Here is a 14976-nt window from a genome sequence, read left to right on the forward strand (position 1 = left end):
ATAACTTCTTTTGATTAATAAAGATGAAACATATATATAATATAATATAACATTATAATGAATAATATTTTTTCCAACTACGATTCTCTTCCTTTCTCCCTCTTTTCCCCGTTTTTTTTTGGTCAGCCGATGGGGGGGGGGCATGTGCCCCCCATGCCCCCCCCCCCCGTAGTTACGCCACTGTATGTCCATATGGCAAATACCCCTCCAATATTATTATCTTTTTACCCCATGATGGTTTAATGGTTTTATTAGAGATTACATTCAAAATTTTTTGACATTCCATGTTAATCCCTTCCCAAAAATCCCAACATTGATGAATTGGAAGAAACGGGGTTTCTCTTCAATGTTATAATAATGACATAAGTAGGCTATTTCGTTTGGAAATGGTAAACTGTTTTTTATTTGCATTTTATGATTCAATAATATTGTTTTATTTGTTAAGCGGTATTTTAGGAAGAATTTTCACCAATGAAACAATTATCTCTTGTGATTTATTTCTTCATTTCTTTCGTAAAAAGTGGGGGGATGTTTGTACAGGCCATCCCTCCTCCTCGAAAAGTAGGGGGATATACCCCCCCCCCTCCTGTATTTACGCCAGTGGTCTCAGTAAACATTTGGAAGGTTAAAATGGTTAATGCACTGTAAAAATAATTAGTTGAAATCACTTGAAGATTGTTGAAAATTATTGCCTAATATTTAATTAGCATTCATTACTTTAACAGTTTTAATTTGAATTTACTTGATTTCTTGATGTTACCTCAACTTTATTCATTTTCATAAATCAAAATTACTGAATACACAGAAAAAAAATGAGAAGGGGACTATCTACGTGCGAAAAATCCCCCGACATAATTTCAACTTACCTAGGTTTACATCAAATATTAGACGTCATTCTGTCAATATTGTCCCTAGAAACCAAGTACATTAAAACACATTAATTTCTAGTTTAAACAAACTCAACTCTATAACGTGTTACGAAATTAATGTGCCCCTCAAGTTGAAGTTACATTTGAAAATAAAAAAGTGCAAAATAGTGTTTTTTAAACAGTGTAGCTTCTTTCGTATGAACCACGGTAACATTTCGATAACATCAAAAAGGTCTATGCAAATAAGAAACGAACATAAATATGTTTCAATATTTATTTCGCAAATACCACAGGCGATGTCGATGGGATTTTCCCATGCCCAGACTTCCTTTTTTCAATCAACCTCATATCTGCCTTCTGAAATAATAAAAAAATCGTCTGGCAGTCTAAACCTCCCACGTCAAGCCGATCTAATGATGTATTTAAAACAAGCTAAGTCATCCACCAACATAGAAAAAAAAACAACAACAACACATTTCCATCAAAATTAGATGCAGACTAAGAAAGTTTAGATTTTTTTTTAGTTAATCATTAACATGATTAAACGCGCATCCGGGTCAACAAACTAATAAGGAGCAGATGGCGTCACGGAGGATGGGTGTGCGGACACCTTAAAATTTTGTAGCCTTCTTTAGTATGTTTGGATTACACAAAAAATATAAATTCAATAGTTGTAATTTTCTTCAAGTTTGTTCTCTCTGATATTGCCAAACAGTTTGTACTAAAATTGATGAGATTTTAGTTAATAACTTTTCCGAATGGACGTTTAAAATCAATCGTCCGGACACACAGCACATGGGTATACTATTTCATGTATTTTATCAAGGGAAGTTTGAAGTACCTTATTTTTCGAATGGTTGTTCGTAACTGTTCATTTATTTCAGAGGCCAGTCGAGCATTTGTTTCATTTTCATCTTTTTTAGATAGGAATTCGGAAATGATGAACAACGGAGTGTGCATCAGACTACTTCTCTTACTGATGATCCTCTTTGCCTTGGGTAACCCAAATGAAGGTAAGAAGATTTGGCCGAAAACCACTAATTATTTTCGGTTATATGAAGAAGTTTCCACGACCCGTACCCTAATCAAGTTCATAGGTACAAATGATATCATATGAAATAAATTATTCTTAGTATTCTTTGTTTAGGGTCACCTGTACAAGGGAGGCTAAAGGCTAACTGAGATCAATATCAATGGCAGGACTCTCCTCCCAATGTAAATTATTGGGGGAATGCAGGTGGACCATTATACCCGGGGTTTTCCCTAGACTCTCGTCTGCAAGGGGGCTTCCATTAACTTCCTATCCGAGGAACGGATTGAGTGTTTTACACTGTAACATAGCAACTATAAGTAGTATAATTTTATCCTTTGAGTATTCTTTGGGGACTTTATCACTTGCCCAAGACTTCACATCATCACTGTTGCTGCAGAAAATTTCAGACCCCTACCGACAAAAAATGCGGAAAACATACTTCATGTTCCCAGGGAATGAATTGTATTTGATGATCTTTGAATGGCAAAGGTAGTATTGTGTAGTTATGAATTTACAAAATATAATTTTTAACACGTGAGCCTATAGAAAAATAATTATTGTGTTCCCATTGTGCTGACAATTTGTCCTGTTATGATACATGCTTTCTAGCAGTGTAGGTGTTAACAAAGCAATTCTCAATAGAGATCGACAGAGGTCGAAACCAATCTAACCCAGGCACTATACGAGACCTTTTCATGGATAAGAAATAACAAACTGATCTTAAACTATGATAAAACAAAAGTAATGCTTTTAGGCTCAAAACAAAAGCTAAGTACTACTCATAATCAGCAAATATCAATAAATATACATGGCTGTACTCTAGAATGTAAAAATGAAGTGAAGTGTTTGGGCGTAACAATCGATAATTGCCTTGACTTTAAGCAACATACCAATTTAATTTCAAATCTTATCAAACGTAAGCTTGGAATTATTCGCAGGAATAAACATTATTTTAATCAATCTCAACTTTCCAAACTTTATTGGGTATATGTCATTCCCCATATCCTTTATTGTTCTAATGTTTGGTTTGGAAGATCAGAAGGAAATTATGACACGCTTAACAGGTTACATAAAAGGGCAGCGTATCTGATATCAAATCGCACATGGATGACACGTTCTGAAATCGTGTTTAAAGAACTAAATTGGCCCTCTCTATACAAAGTTCTCCATAGAGCCGCATGTGTTCTTATGTATAAGTGTGTCAATAAATTATCGCCCGCCATTTTATACGATAGACTTTCATTTGTCGATGATGTCTCTTCTAGAACCACACGTAGTTCTGACAAATTGCTCTTGAGATTGCCAAAATGTCGTACGACCTTCTACCAAAAATCTTTCCTATTTTCAGGCTCTCTCACTTGGAATAAACTGCCTGAACATATAAGATTTTCAAGATCTGTTCATTCCTTTAAATTCCAACTTAAACACATATAGACAAATCATATCGTTCATTTTAATCATTATACAATACACTTATACACTATTCTATTGTCCGTGCCGTTCCTATAGTACATTTGGTATCGATTGCTGCTCATTTCTTGTATTTCTGTTATTACCACTTATTATCTAGACATTGAAACGTGTTGTGTTTTATTTGTTTTGTTTTTTTATCTTTTTATCTTGATGTATATAAGTGATAAAATTATCAAATGATGCAATATGTCTTCTGCTTGGTTTTTTTTTGTTTTTGTTTTTTTTTAATTCCAAAAGTAAATTTATTAGTACTGTATAATACATTGTCTTGTGTTTTAACGATCTTTCATCTTTTTAAATGCTTATATATAATCACAGAGCCCTGAGGTAGACCAGCTTTTAATGTTAATATTTTGCATATTTTTATCATGTATCTTGCCATCTGTAACTCGTAACACATTTTCGTATTTTTACCTTGTATTTATTCCCTTTTTCTGTATCTCATAATGTCCTGTTACTATGTTTTTCGTGCATTGTATGTATTTTAATGCTGATCAGGCTACTCTGTATAAATATTCGAGAATAAATAAATAAATAAATAAATAAAAATTAAAGGACAAGTCCACCCAAACAAAAAGTTGATTTGAATAAAAGAGAAAAATAAACAAGCATAACACTGAAAATTTCAGTAAAATTGGATGTAAAATAAGAATTTATGACATTTTAAAATTTCGCTTAATTTCACAAAACAGTTTTATGCACATCCTGTTCTGTATGCAAATGAGGAGACTGATGACGTCATCCACTCACTATTTCTTTTGTATTTTATTATAAGAAATATGAAATATTCTTATTTTCTCCTCATTGTCAAGTGATACAACGATTAATTCCTCCCTGAACATGTGGAATAAGCATTGTTTAATACTATATCGTTCAGTCAAGTTGGTCCTTATCGTCAAATCTAAAAAAATGAAATAAAGTATAATTCAAACAATAAAAAACAAAAGAAATGGTGAGTGATGGACAACATCGACTGACTCACCTAGTTGTGCATATCACTGTTTTGTGAAAAATAAGCGAAACTTTAAATGTCATTACTTTCTTATTTTACATCCGATTTTACTGAAATTTTCAGCACTATGTTAGTTTGATTTTTCTCTATTTATTCAAGTCAGCATTTTCCTGGGGTGGACTTGGCCCCTAATGGGTGAACAATGACGAATAATAAACTCTATTTTTGCTTCTGTTTCTCATCTCCTTAACATATAAGCCTGTTCCGGCCGTCGACGAAGATCGCCACCTCCAGGTATAAGTGCCAATTTTTGTGGAATTCTTGAATACTTTAACGATAAAAACTGTCCATGCTTTTATATAAATATTGTTTTGCTTTATACAAAGATTCCAAAGGGACGATTTGTTTTCATTAAATATGAACAATGGGTAAGAAATGAGAGACTTTATTGATTTACGTAACAAAATAATGAACAGCTTATTTTTTTCCTTTTTAAAATGTTCAATGGATAAACATCAGATATGATGTCAAGTGTACTCCCCAGCATTATTTATGTGTTTTGTGTTAAATTTCCAAAATGAAACATGTTTAAATTGGCAAAAATGGACATTCAACTAAGGTTTTATTCCAAAAGGAGCTAAAATCCATAAAAAATAATATTTTGAAAAAAAGATCTTAAAAATTCATATAGAATTTTTTAAACATAATTCATTTTATCTAAGATGACATCACTATATATCAAAATGAAACCTTGATTGACAGAAAAACACCCAACGTGGATTTAGCTCCTTTTGGAATAAAACTCTTCAAAATTTGTAGAATGATAAATTAGATATATTCACATATTTTAGATGGCTGATGCAAACCTTCAAAACTCTAAATGTTAAAAGTTAGGTTCATCCACATTTAAAATAAACGTGGAGCGTTGTGGCCCAGTGGATTAGTCTTCAGACTTTGAAACAGAGGGTCGTGGGTTCAAATCCCAGCCATGGCGTAATTTCCTTCAGCAAGAGACTTATCCACAATGTGCTGCACTCAACCCAGGTGAGGTAAATGGGTACCGGTAGGAAGTAGTTCCTTAAAAAGCTGTGTGCGCTATGAACGGCTAGCTTAGCCGGGTAATATAGGAGCGCCTTGAGAACTTAACAAGGTGGATATGTATAAATATAAATACCCTATATTAACATTATTATTAAAATACGTATTAGATCATCATCAGTGATATGGAAGCGCCGTGGTTAAGCAGTTCTGACTCTCGCCTTGTAATGAGTGGGTCGTGTGTTCGAATCCCACCATGGCCTAGCGTCCTTTGGCAAGGTGTCAATACACAATTTGCCACTCTCCACCCGGGTCACAAATGGGGACCCGGTAGGATGCGAAAGCCTATGTAGTATGCCTAGCAATTGAGTTTTGGAACTCTTGTTGGAATGCTCCCCCGGGGAGTGGAGAAGGTGCATACATTGTATGCTGGCATGCAAGGATCCGATGACCGGGGTAATTATACATCTGTAAAGCGCTAAGAGACGTCGTTCCGATGTATAAAGCGCTGTATAAATGTGGAATACTATTATTATTGTCGTGTTCCAATCTTAAATAAAGTGAATAAAATAGTAGGAAATCTGAAAAACATTGCTGTCAAAGTTTACATGGCTCCAATAAGCCAATCTAACAAATGTCATTAATAGCTTCTGACACGTTCATACACTCTAAAAAATGAAGTGCTAATTTAGCTCTTAAAGAGCGTGTATAGTGACTGCACTTCGGAGTGCTGATTTGTCCAGTTCAAATTTGAACAAGACAAATCAGCACTCCGGAGTGCAGTCACTGTACACGCTCTTTAAGAGCTAAATTAGCACTTCATTTTTTAGAGTGCATATCATGTTAATGGGATATTGTTTTATAAATACCAACAATCTCTTTCCAACGGTGCTCTGAAATGATATTTACCCTTCCTCATTAACGCTAGTACGATTTGATTTGTTCAAGACTAAGTAAGCACAACGGATTGAAAACTATTAGCGATTGCGAAACATTAATAGGAAAATGGGTGTGAATTCGGGGCAAAGTCATCATAGATTTCTAAATAATACCATTAATAGTCTCTCAATAAGAATAGAATCTAGACAACATGATGAACCCGACATCAAACCTTGTTCAATCCGAATAATAATAATAGACAGTTTTTGTTTAGCACATAACACATTATAAAAAACGTCTCTTTGCGCTTCCAAAGGACCCCCAGCCTTTTACAGGGCTGTGGCATTTCAAGGAATAAATTTCTGTCAGGTACCCATTCAACTTACCTGGGCTGAGTGCAGCACAATGTGGATAAATTTCTTGCAGAAGGAAACTACGCCATATACTAGAATATACTAGATATATCGCAAGAACGTAATTATATGTCAACGTACTGCTTTATATAATATATGAAACTTACAGTCACTTTACTAGTGCAGTTTAAAGATAAGGAGTTGGATCTATGTAATTTTAATTCATGTTTTACTGTGTATGCATTTGGCAAGCCAGGCGTTGAAGTAGTAATGATGGTGGTGTCTTGATGACAGTAGGAAATTTGTTGTTGACATCAGCATGATCAGCATAGATATTACTTCCCTTTGATATTTTCATTGTATTAATATTAAATTTTTGTAAAGATTATTTTTATAAAACAAATTTTTCGTTTACTCGTGCACACGCCATCGGTTTGTGTGACATTACAGATACAACACCGCCGAAGTATGTTAACGAATTTGCTGTATGTAACAAGAAATCTTCCACCAAGAATTATGGTAAATTCGTAGTTGTGAAGCCAAAAGAAAAATTCTGGAGTACGCCAAAGGCGGAAGATGAAAAGAGCAAACCCGTTCATATCGACGAGTAAGTCCAGTTTTATAATTCATATCTTGAATTATTGTTCATATATAGGTGGGTGTTTCATAAAGCTGTTCGTAATTTGCAAGCGACTTTACGAACGATTATGGTGGTCTTTAATCAAGGCCTTATTTTCAGCCCTAATGCATTCCATTAATTTATTTTTTATTCATTTGATACAATGCACTCATTGATTCGTAACGAATCATCTAATGTTTGATCTATAATTAGATTTTGTTGACCACCTGATTATGATTTTCTTTTGTTTTACCAGTTAATTGATTTCATTATGCACTCTTCCTCTATATTTATGCAATATTTAATTCAATGCGATTTATAATTTCACTTACACTCAGAACTCCTCTATGTAATTGGATCCGTCACATGAAAATCTTTGTGTAATTTAATCTATTATGTAGTGAATTATCTTTTTTTTTATTTATCTACTCTTTTTATAGTATCTTTGAATGTTCTTATATTTTGTAAACGTGTATATTTCAGCCACTGGCTGCCAATTATTTATTGCCAATAAAACATTACAACTCTATATACTCTTTTATTCTATACATCTCATAGGCCTATTATATCAAGCATGTATTCTCTATACACTTTAAGAAATAGGGAACAATGAGAAAGAAAGATGCAATTTGTTCAGTATTCGGATCAACTTAATCGTGGTTAAACTGCATGTCTTCAAATATTTGTATTTTCCTAGATATTCCGGGGTTCGATCTTGTTTAAAACTTTAGGTTATGAAACATTCCTCACCTATATGATTAAGACATAGTTCAACGTACAGACTTGTTGTAATTCATTTGATTTCCCTTTTTAAGACCCTACCTACCAAATGAGTTTGGAACTGGCGTACATGAATATGCTTATCATGCACGGGACAGTGCTCCTAGTCCCAACATGAACATCTGCAAAATACGATTTGAAGTCCAAGGTACGTTAAATCTGTATTATTTATTGCTTTAATGAAAGAAAATATGTTATGTTGCTTTTGATTGTAGAAGAAGTTAAGGATATTTTTAGAAGGAATCTGGACATTTTCTTTAATTGTAAGACATTAGTTCATTCATGGGCGAAAAAATCCCAGGAGGGACGTGTCCCCCCTACTAAAAATAGTAGGGGGGACACATTATCAAATGTCCCTCCTACTATTTTGGGCCTTTGGTGATGCTAAGAAATATATCACTGAAAATGTGAATAAAACGTTCGTTTTTTGACGAGAAGACCTTTTTTTTTTTTGCTTGTCAAATATATTTTCGTCGAAATGACCTGAAAATTTAGGTAATAGCCTTTTTTCAGACCCTTGTCCTTGTCCCCCTACCTTTTGGGAGCGATTTCCGCCCCTGAGTTCATTGAATGTCAAGTCGATACCAGCAAAATCTCGGTTTGAACTAAACAAAAAAGAAGAGAAATCAAACAAGTATAACACTAAAAAAAATTATCTAAAGCGGACGTAAAATAAGAAAGATATGACATTTAAAAATTTTGCTTCTTTTCCATAAAACAATTGTATATGCACAACTCAGCGATATGCCATTTTTTGTTCTTTTTTCTATGGAATATGAAGTATTTTGATTTCCCCTCCACTGGCTGAATATATATAATGTATTTGATTTGTACCATTTCAAATTCGCTCATCCCCCTCCTATATTTCACATCGTCCACTTTTCATCCAATTCTTTACCCCGTGATTTTGCGCTAATCTTTGGCTTTTCCTTTTTAGTCTAATTCTTGTTTAGTGTCCGATCTCCTTACGAACTTCATAATTACTTTTAGGAACCTGCAGACATTACAAGCTCTGCTTTTCATGCAGGTTCCTTCACATTTCACTTCATTTACTGCCATTATCTTTGTATTTTCTATGTAACCAAATATATTTCTTGTATTATGTTATTATTTTGTTATCTTGTGAAGTATGAAGATAAATTCAATTCAATTGTCATGTGGAAAAAAAAATAATTCCCCCTAAACAATCATGTGGAATTATCATTCTTATGAAATATTGTGGTTCAATCCGAAGTGTCCTTATTTTCAAATCTGTAAAAATTAAGATATTGTATAATTCATACGATTTAAAACAAAAGAAATCAGTGTTTAAATATTTTCGAAGAAACTTGAGGGGGTGAAGCGACCAAGCTTGTCATGAAACCCTTCTGCCCTTATTCCTAAAAATATGAACATTAATTATTAAGAACAATTCCAAGAACAAGAACAATCCTAACCCAGGTTACTGTTTCGTTTAGAAATCCTTTGTATGGAATATACGTTTTCCTTCTTCAGTTTGACCCTTATTAATAGCTTTCATTTGTTTCTTTTCTCTAAAAAAGCAAGTATTGTTTCATACAATCCACTCTTTAATCTACATGTATTGTTATTCATTCAACATTGGTTAAATATATATGTTCTTTATGTTAAAGGTATATATATTTAGTGTACTCCTAACCTTTCCCCATTCCTGCTTTTGACATTACTTCTCCCTCTGTATACTTTTCTTTTTGTATCCCCTTTCTAATATTATACATTAGTATACTTTATTTGTGTTACTGTTTTACTTGTTATGTTTACTGAAATTTTACTCTGTAAAAATTAATGTAATTCAGCATTTGGCTGCTAATTGAATTTTTATCACAATAAATACCATTTATCTACCTATCATACATCCAGTACATAGCGAATGTTAAAAACGAATAAAACCTAAACATCATTGTGGTTGATAAAAATTATTTCGAAGTACACAAATTTCAATTACAAGGGAATCATTGCATTTTCTCACACTCAGTCAAGACATGCCCGGTGCTGAGTAATCCAGATAATGGTTACCACGACTGTCCTCGTATAACTGACTACCTGGTTGTCGGGACGACCTGCCGATACTTCTGCAAAGACGGCTACAATTTACAGGGTGCACCTCAGCTAGAATGTCACGGAACATCAGACGAAAGTTCTGCAACAGTTGCATGGGTACCACTGCCCGAACCAACCTGCACATGTGAGTATTAAAGGGTTATAATTTCCTAAATAGTTACCTTAAATTTCACTGAATGCTCAGCTAATACCATGGTCACATTTGTTCTACGGCGGCCGTACGGCGAGTCGAAAACAGCCGTTTTATCAATTTTGATTCAAACCACCTATATGTAGTTGGACAAAAAATGTTAAAACGGCTGTTTTCGACTCGCCGTACGGCCGCCGTAGAACAAATGTGACCATGACATAAATGTTGTTATTATGACATTAGGTATTCTAAAATCAAAGTTGGATTGTCGGACCTCCGACACGTTTGTTTTACGACTTTCCACCTCAAAATCAATATTACAGAAAGTAAACTGAAGTAGCTGTGAAATCATTATTATCATTATCATGATCATTATTATAATTATCATTATTATTATTATTTTGCTCTGCATTAGTAATTACATGTGGTCCACTTGAAGATCCGTCGTACGGTACAGTGTCATGCACACAACAGGACGAATACTTCAGCATCTGTTCTTATAAATGTGATGAAGGATATGATCTCGGTCCAGGGGTGGCTTCAAACCTAATCTGTCTGTCCAGCGGCTGGTCTGCACCGCCAGTTCTGGAATGTAAAGGTAGGTGAAACACACACACACCCATGTATATATATATGTATGTGTATGTGTATATATACATGTCGCTGATGATCCTGTACGACCAGCTTAAGTTAAGCATCCAACCAATAAATTATTTATATAAATATATATATATATATATATATATATATATACATATATATATATATATATATATATACATATAGATAGATAGATAGATAATAGATAGATACATAGATACATAGATACATACATACATACATACATACATACATACATACATACATACATACATACGTACGTACGTACGTACGTACGTACGTACGTACGTAGGTAGGTAGGTAGGTAGATAGATAGATAGATAGATAGAGATAGATAGATAGATATTGTTAGATATACTGTTTATTTGAGTACTTTTTCAGTAGCTAGCTTTAGGGTTTTATTTGTGTAGCAACATATACAACGAGTTCTATCCATTTTTTTTCGATTATTGGACAAAACTACTGATAACATTTTCTGAGTATGAATATGTTTGATGAGAGGGAAAGTAAGGGAGGGGGTATCAAGATAGTCAGTAGAATTAATTTGTCAAAATTTGTTTTTTTTCTAGTAAACTGTCCATCCGATTGTGATTCATTTTGATCCTAAACATTTCATGAAAATAATGTTAACGACATTATTCATATCATTGCTCGTATACGCTAATTTGACTGTATCTTGTCGACCTTTCACAACCAGTTTTCGGCGAAGGTACGGCGAATAATTTCCCTTTCAGGCCAAAAAATCTGTAAATTCTTCATTTCTCCCTATTCCAGTTTACGGCGAAGGTACGGCGAATAATTTCCCTTTCAGGCCAAAAATCTGTAAATTCTTCATTTCTCCCTTTTATCGCTTCGCATATGACTGTTTTTAATATTTCTTATCACTCCAAATTGAACAAACTGGCATATTTTCAAGTCCAATGAATTGCGTCATTTTTGTGGCAACAGGCTATTCCAAGACATTGTCAATGCTCATTTTTACCCCGCTTACTCATTAATGTTAGAAAGTGGAATTCCTCATGCTTAGTTTGCCTCACTCTATTTTGTCTGATTTACCAAATGAATCATAGGAAGGCACTGTTTTGTATTCAACAGAGAATTAAGTAGAAATTCTGTTAATGATAGCTTGTAACGAATTGTTGTCAAGTTGTGACTGAACATAGTGAAGCTAACCACGAGGTGCGAATCCTAAATGTATCATAGAATTCCGTCAGAATTATTTTTGTCTTTTTTTTTCAATTTGTACAAACAAATCAGATAGTGAAAGTCCTGTATTATCTGGCTGTGAGTCTTATCAGTTTTTCCTCCCTGCCAATGAAAGTGCATCAGCCTTCAACTGGACTGTCCCAGATGCATCTGACAATAGTGGTGACGAGCTAACCATCACTGTGCCAGCTTTCCCCAGGCCAGGCGTACATGAACTGGAGGCTGACTATTACAGTTTACCCTACTCAGTCACAGACAACAGTGGAAACATCGGGACATGCAGTGTTTATCTTATCGTGTCAGGTAATGGAAAAAGTGACGCAAACGTACGAAAATAAAGATGAAGTTAATTTAGACCATAATTTTCATAATTACTGTGAGTTTGGTTGATTTTTTTTTCTTTTTAAATTTCGGATTTGCGTATATCTCTGACTTTATGTTCATTTTTACCATTTATTATATGGTAAAAATTAATATAACTCATCATTAAAGCATTGTGCACTACGTTTCAAAGACCACAGCAGGGTCTGAAAATAAGTATAATTACATAAAACGATCCATAATCAATCATGTGAATGATGTATGGTATGTAATCACATATGATATATAACTCATTATATTTTTAAATTTCAACTTTCCCCTTTGCCCTGTTGTATGTAGTGGACAAACAATTCCTTCGGACAAACAAAGATGACTTTTATATATATCCTTGAAAACAACTTGTCTGTGTGTTTTTTTTTCATTCACAGTCCTTATATTGCCTTTATGGTAACAGTTTTAAAATGTTTATATAGTCATCATTATCATCATAAAATGATTTAGCTAACCTTTACCTATCATTGAAAATCCTTAGAAATCCGCTGTGAACATCTGCTTTCACGAGAAGGTCTGCAGGCGTATTGTAGCCGTGGAACTCTTAGAGGTTCCTTTTGCCACTTCTCCTGCACTGAAGGTTACTACCTTGAGGGCGAGAACCATGCTATGTGCCAACAAAGAAACCCTGGTTCCAAGCTAGGCGAATGGTCGAATCCAACACCCCATTGCACAGGTTTGTAAATCATTATCATACACTCTGGCGCCCATCTTACAAAGAGCTGCGATTCATGCGATCAATCGCAACTGTGGAAAGCCAGCAAATCAACGTATTTAATGCATGTTTGTTCAAATGAAATTCTAGATGTGAATGTAGATCCATAAATTCATTGATTTCTTGACAATTTTGTGTGTTCTCCTTTGTTAACAAAGGACATTTTGCAAATTTTCTGTATAAGAAATTATGACACTGATGGATTTCCATAGAGTTACGACTGATTGTATCAATCGTAACTCTTTGTAAGACGGGGCCCTGAAGTTAGAATGCAGGATAATGTACTTGGTGAAGTGTGAGACCTGCACTCTTGCATGTTCATATCCTAGGTAATAGACACTTTACAATGACAATGTTCTTTTTACCAACTGGAAAGTGAATGGAATTGCATTTGATTTATTTCTCCCCGTCTTAAGTATTTTATCATACTCGCTGTTAAATCTTACTTTCTTCCTATTCATATCTTTGTAAAAAATATACATATATAATCGAAATGATACGCAGAGGTGCACTGTGATCCAGCTCCTTCACTAGAGAATGGCTACCAAACATTTGGACTTTGCGACACTAAATATCTATCCATTTGTGTCTACGACTGTTCTGAGGGATACACCATTAGGAATCGCATACTCCAGTGCACTGGTCAGACGGGATCCAACTCGGCTTCATGGATAGCACCTGGGGGTGATGTACCGGTGTGTGAAGGTGACTATCCAAGGTTCATTTTGTAGCCCTTGTGTGTTGACAGATAATCACTAATTAGGTTTTATTCTGCTTCCACGACAAACGACGGGTCAAAGAACAAAGAAAATGTGTTGCTAAATGCCCTTCATGACAATAGACAACCAGGAAGTTTTAGCCCCTCGAAACACATGCGTTCGGTTTGGGGGCACCTCCGAAGCAGTCAAGCTTTGAAGCCGCCATCACTGAACTGCTGTTCCGGTTCAAGAATTTCCGACAAAACCCCAGCTGTTCTTTATCATTTTGAAGGGCATTTTTAATAGATTTCCTGTTTTCTTGATTCCGTCTCCGTTGCCATTGTGAAAACTCGCTAAGTAATTTCTCATCACTCCCATGAAAAACAGTTATTGTTGGACCTTGCCATTGTGTTCTTACTGCGGGTGCTGGGCATTGTCACAGCACCCCCAGTAACAATAGAAAATCCCCATGGTCAGGTTTAGTTATTGTTAGGACGGGAGTCACTGATGTGTAAAATTAGGCAGACATTTTTACAATCATTCCACTAAAATCAACCGTACAAAAGGAATAAAAATAGGCAAGTAATTGAATTTTACCTTTCGAAGGTAAAATTCGCATTTAGATTAGAATAATTTAAGAGCAAGCTATACGGTTTGCCAAGATAGAATAACAATGACTGTATACCAGTGCTAAGGAAGATGCTCATGACATTTCGTAACCAACTGTTTCTCCCCAGTGCAAAATTGTGACACCCCACCGCTGTCTGGCATCCTTGAGGTGACCAACGGGACCTGTGAAGGATCTTCCTCTGTTCCACTCAATGAAATATGTTCCTTTGGATGCGTGGATGGATACGCTTTGAAAGGGGACGGCGTTATTCAGTGTGGCCTGGATGGATCGTGGTTGCAACCAATCCCAGAATGTGAACGTAATTAAACATACCCGTTTTAACGTCAAATTATTATAATTCTAACGTTTTACATAGGGATAAAAAAAATCGGACTATTGAATGATGCCCGATATTATTTTACATGTAAACATAGTTCTAATCGCTTAATAACACTAAATTGTATGTCATATTTTAGAAATGCCTGGTATACCCCTTCTTAAGTCTCGGTAATATCTTAGACCTATTTTGTTGAGCCACTGGGCTTGAGT

General features: G+C 34.8%; 1 protein-coding gene across 1 annotated transcript in view; it reads left to right on the forward strand.

The window, feature by feature from the left end:
• The first annotated feature begins 1798 nt into the window (after nucleotides 1–1798).
• Nucleotides 1799–14976, forward strand: part of LOC121425924 (sushi, von Willebrand factor type A, EGF and pentraxin domain-containing protein 1-like) — an 85520-nt gene continuing 72342 nt past the window's right edge. The window contains exons 1-10 of the mRNA XM_041622032.1: nucleotides 1799–1882; nucleotides 4586–4621; nucleotides 7048–7204; nucleotides 8032–8144; nucleotides 9990–10199; nucleotides 10621–10803; nucleotides 12084–12335; nucleotides 12886–13080; nucleotides 13624–13824; nucleotides 14555–14746. Coding sequence (XP_041477966.1) covers nucleotides 1807–1882; nucleotides 4586–4621; nucleotides 7048–7204; nucleotides 8032–8144; nucleotides 9990–10199; nucleotides 10621–10803; nucleotides 12084–12335; nucleotides 12886–13080; nucleotides 13624–13824; nucleotides 14555–14746 — 1615 coding nt within the window. The 5' untranslated portion in view covers nucleotides 1799–1806. The remainder of the gene's footprint in view (nucleotides 1883–4585; nucleotides 4622–7047; nucleotides 7205–8031; nucleotides 8145–9989; nucleotides 10200–10620; nucleotides 10804–12083; nucleotides 12336–12885; nucleotides 13081–13623; nucleotides 13825–14554; nucleotides 14747–14976) is intronic.

Source organism: Lytechinus variegatus, chromosome 13 (genome assembly GCF_018143015.1).
Source record: "Lytechinus variegatus isolate NC3 chromosome 13, Lvar_3.0, whole genome shotgun sequence".
Lineage (NCBI taxonomy): Eukaryota > Metazoa > Echinodermata > Echinoidea > Temnopleuroida > Toxopneustidae > Lytechinus > Lytechinus variegatus.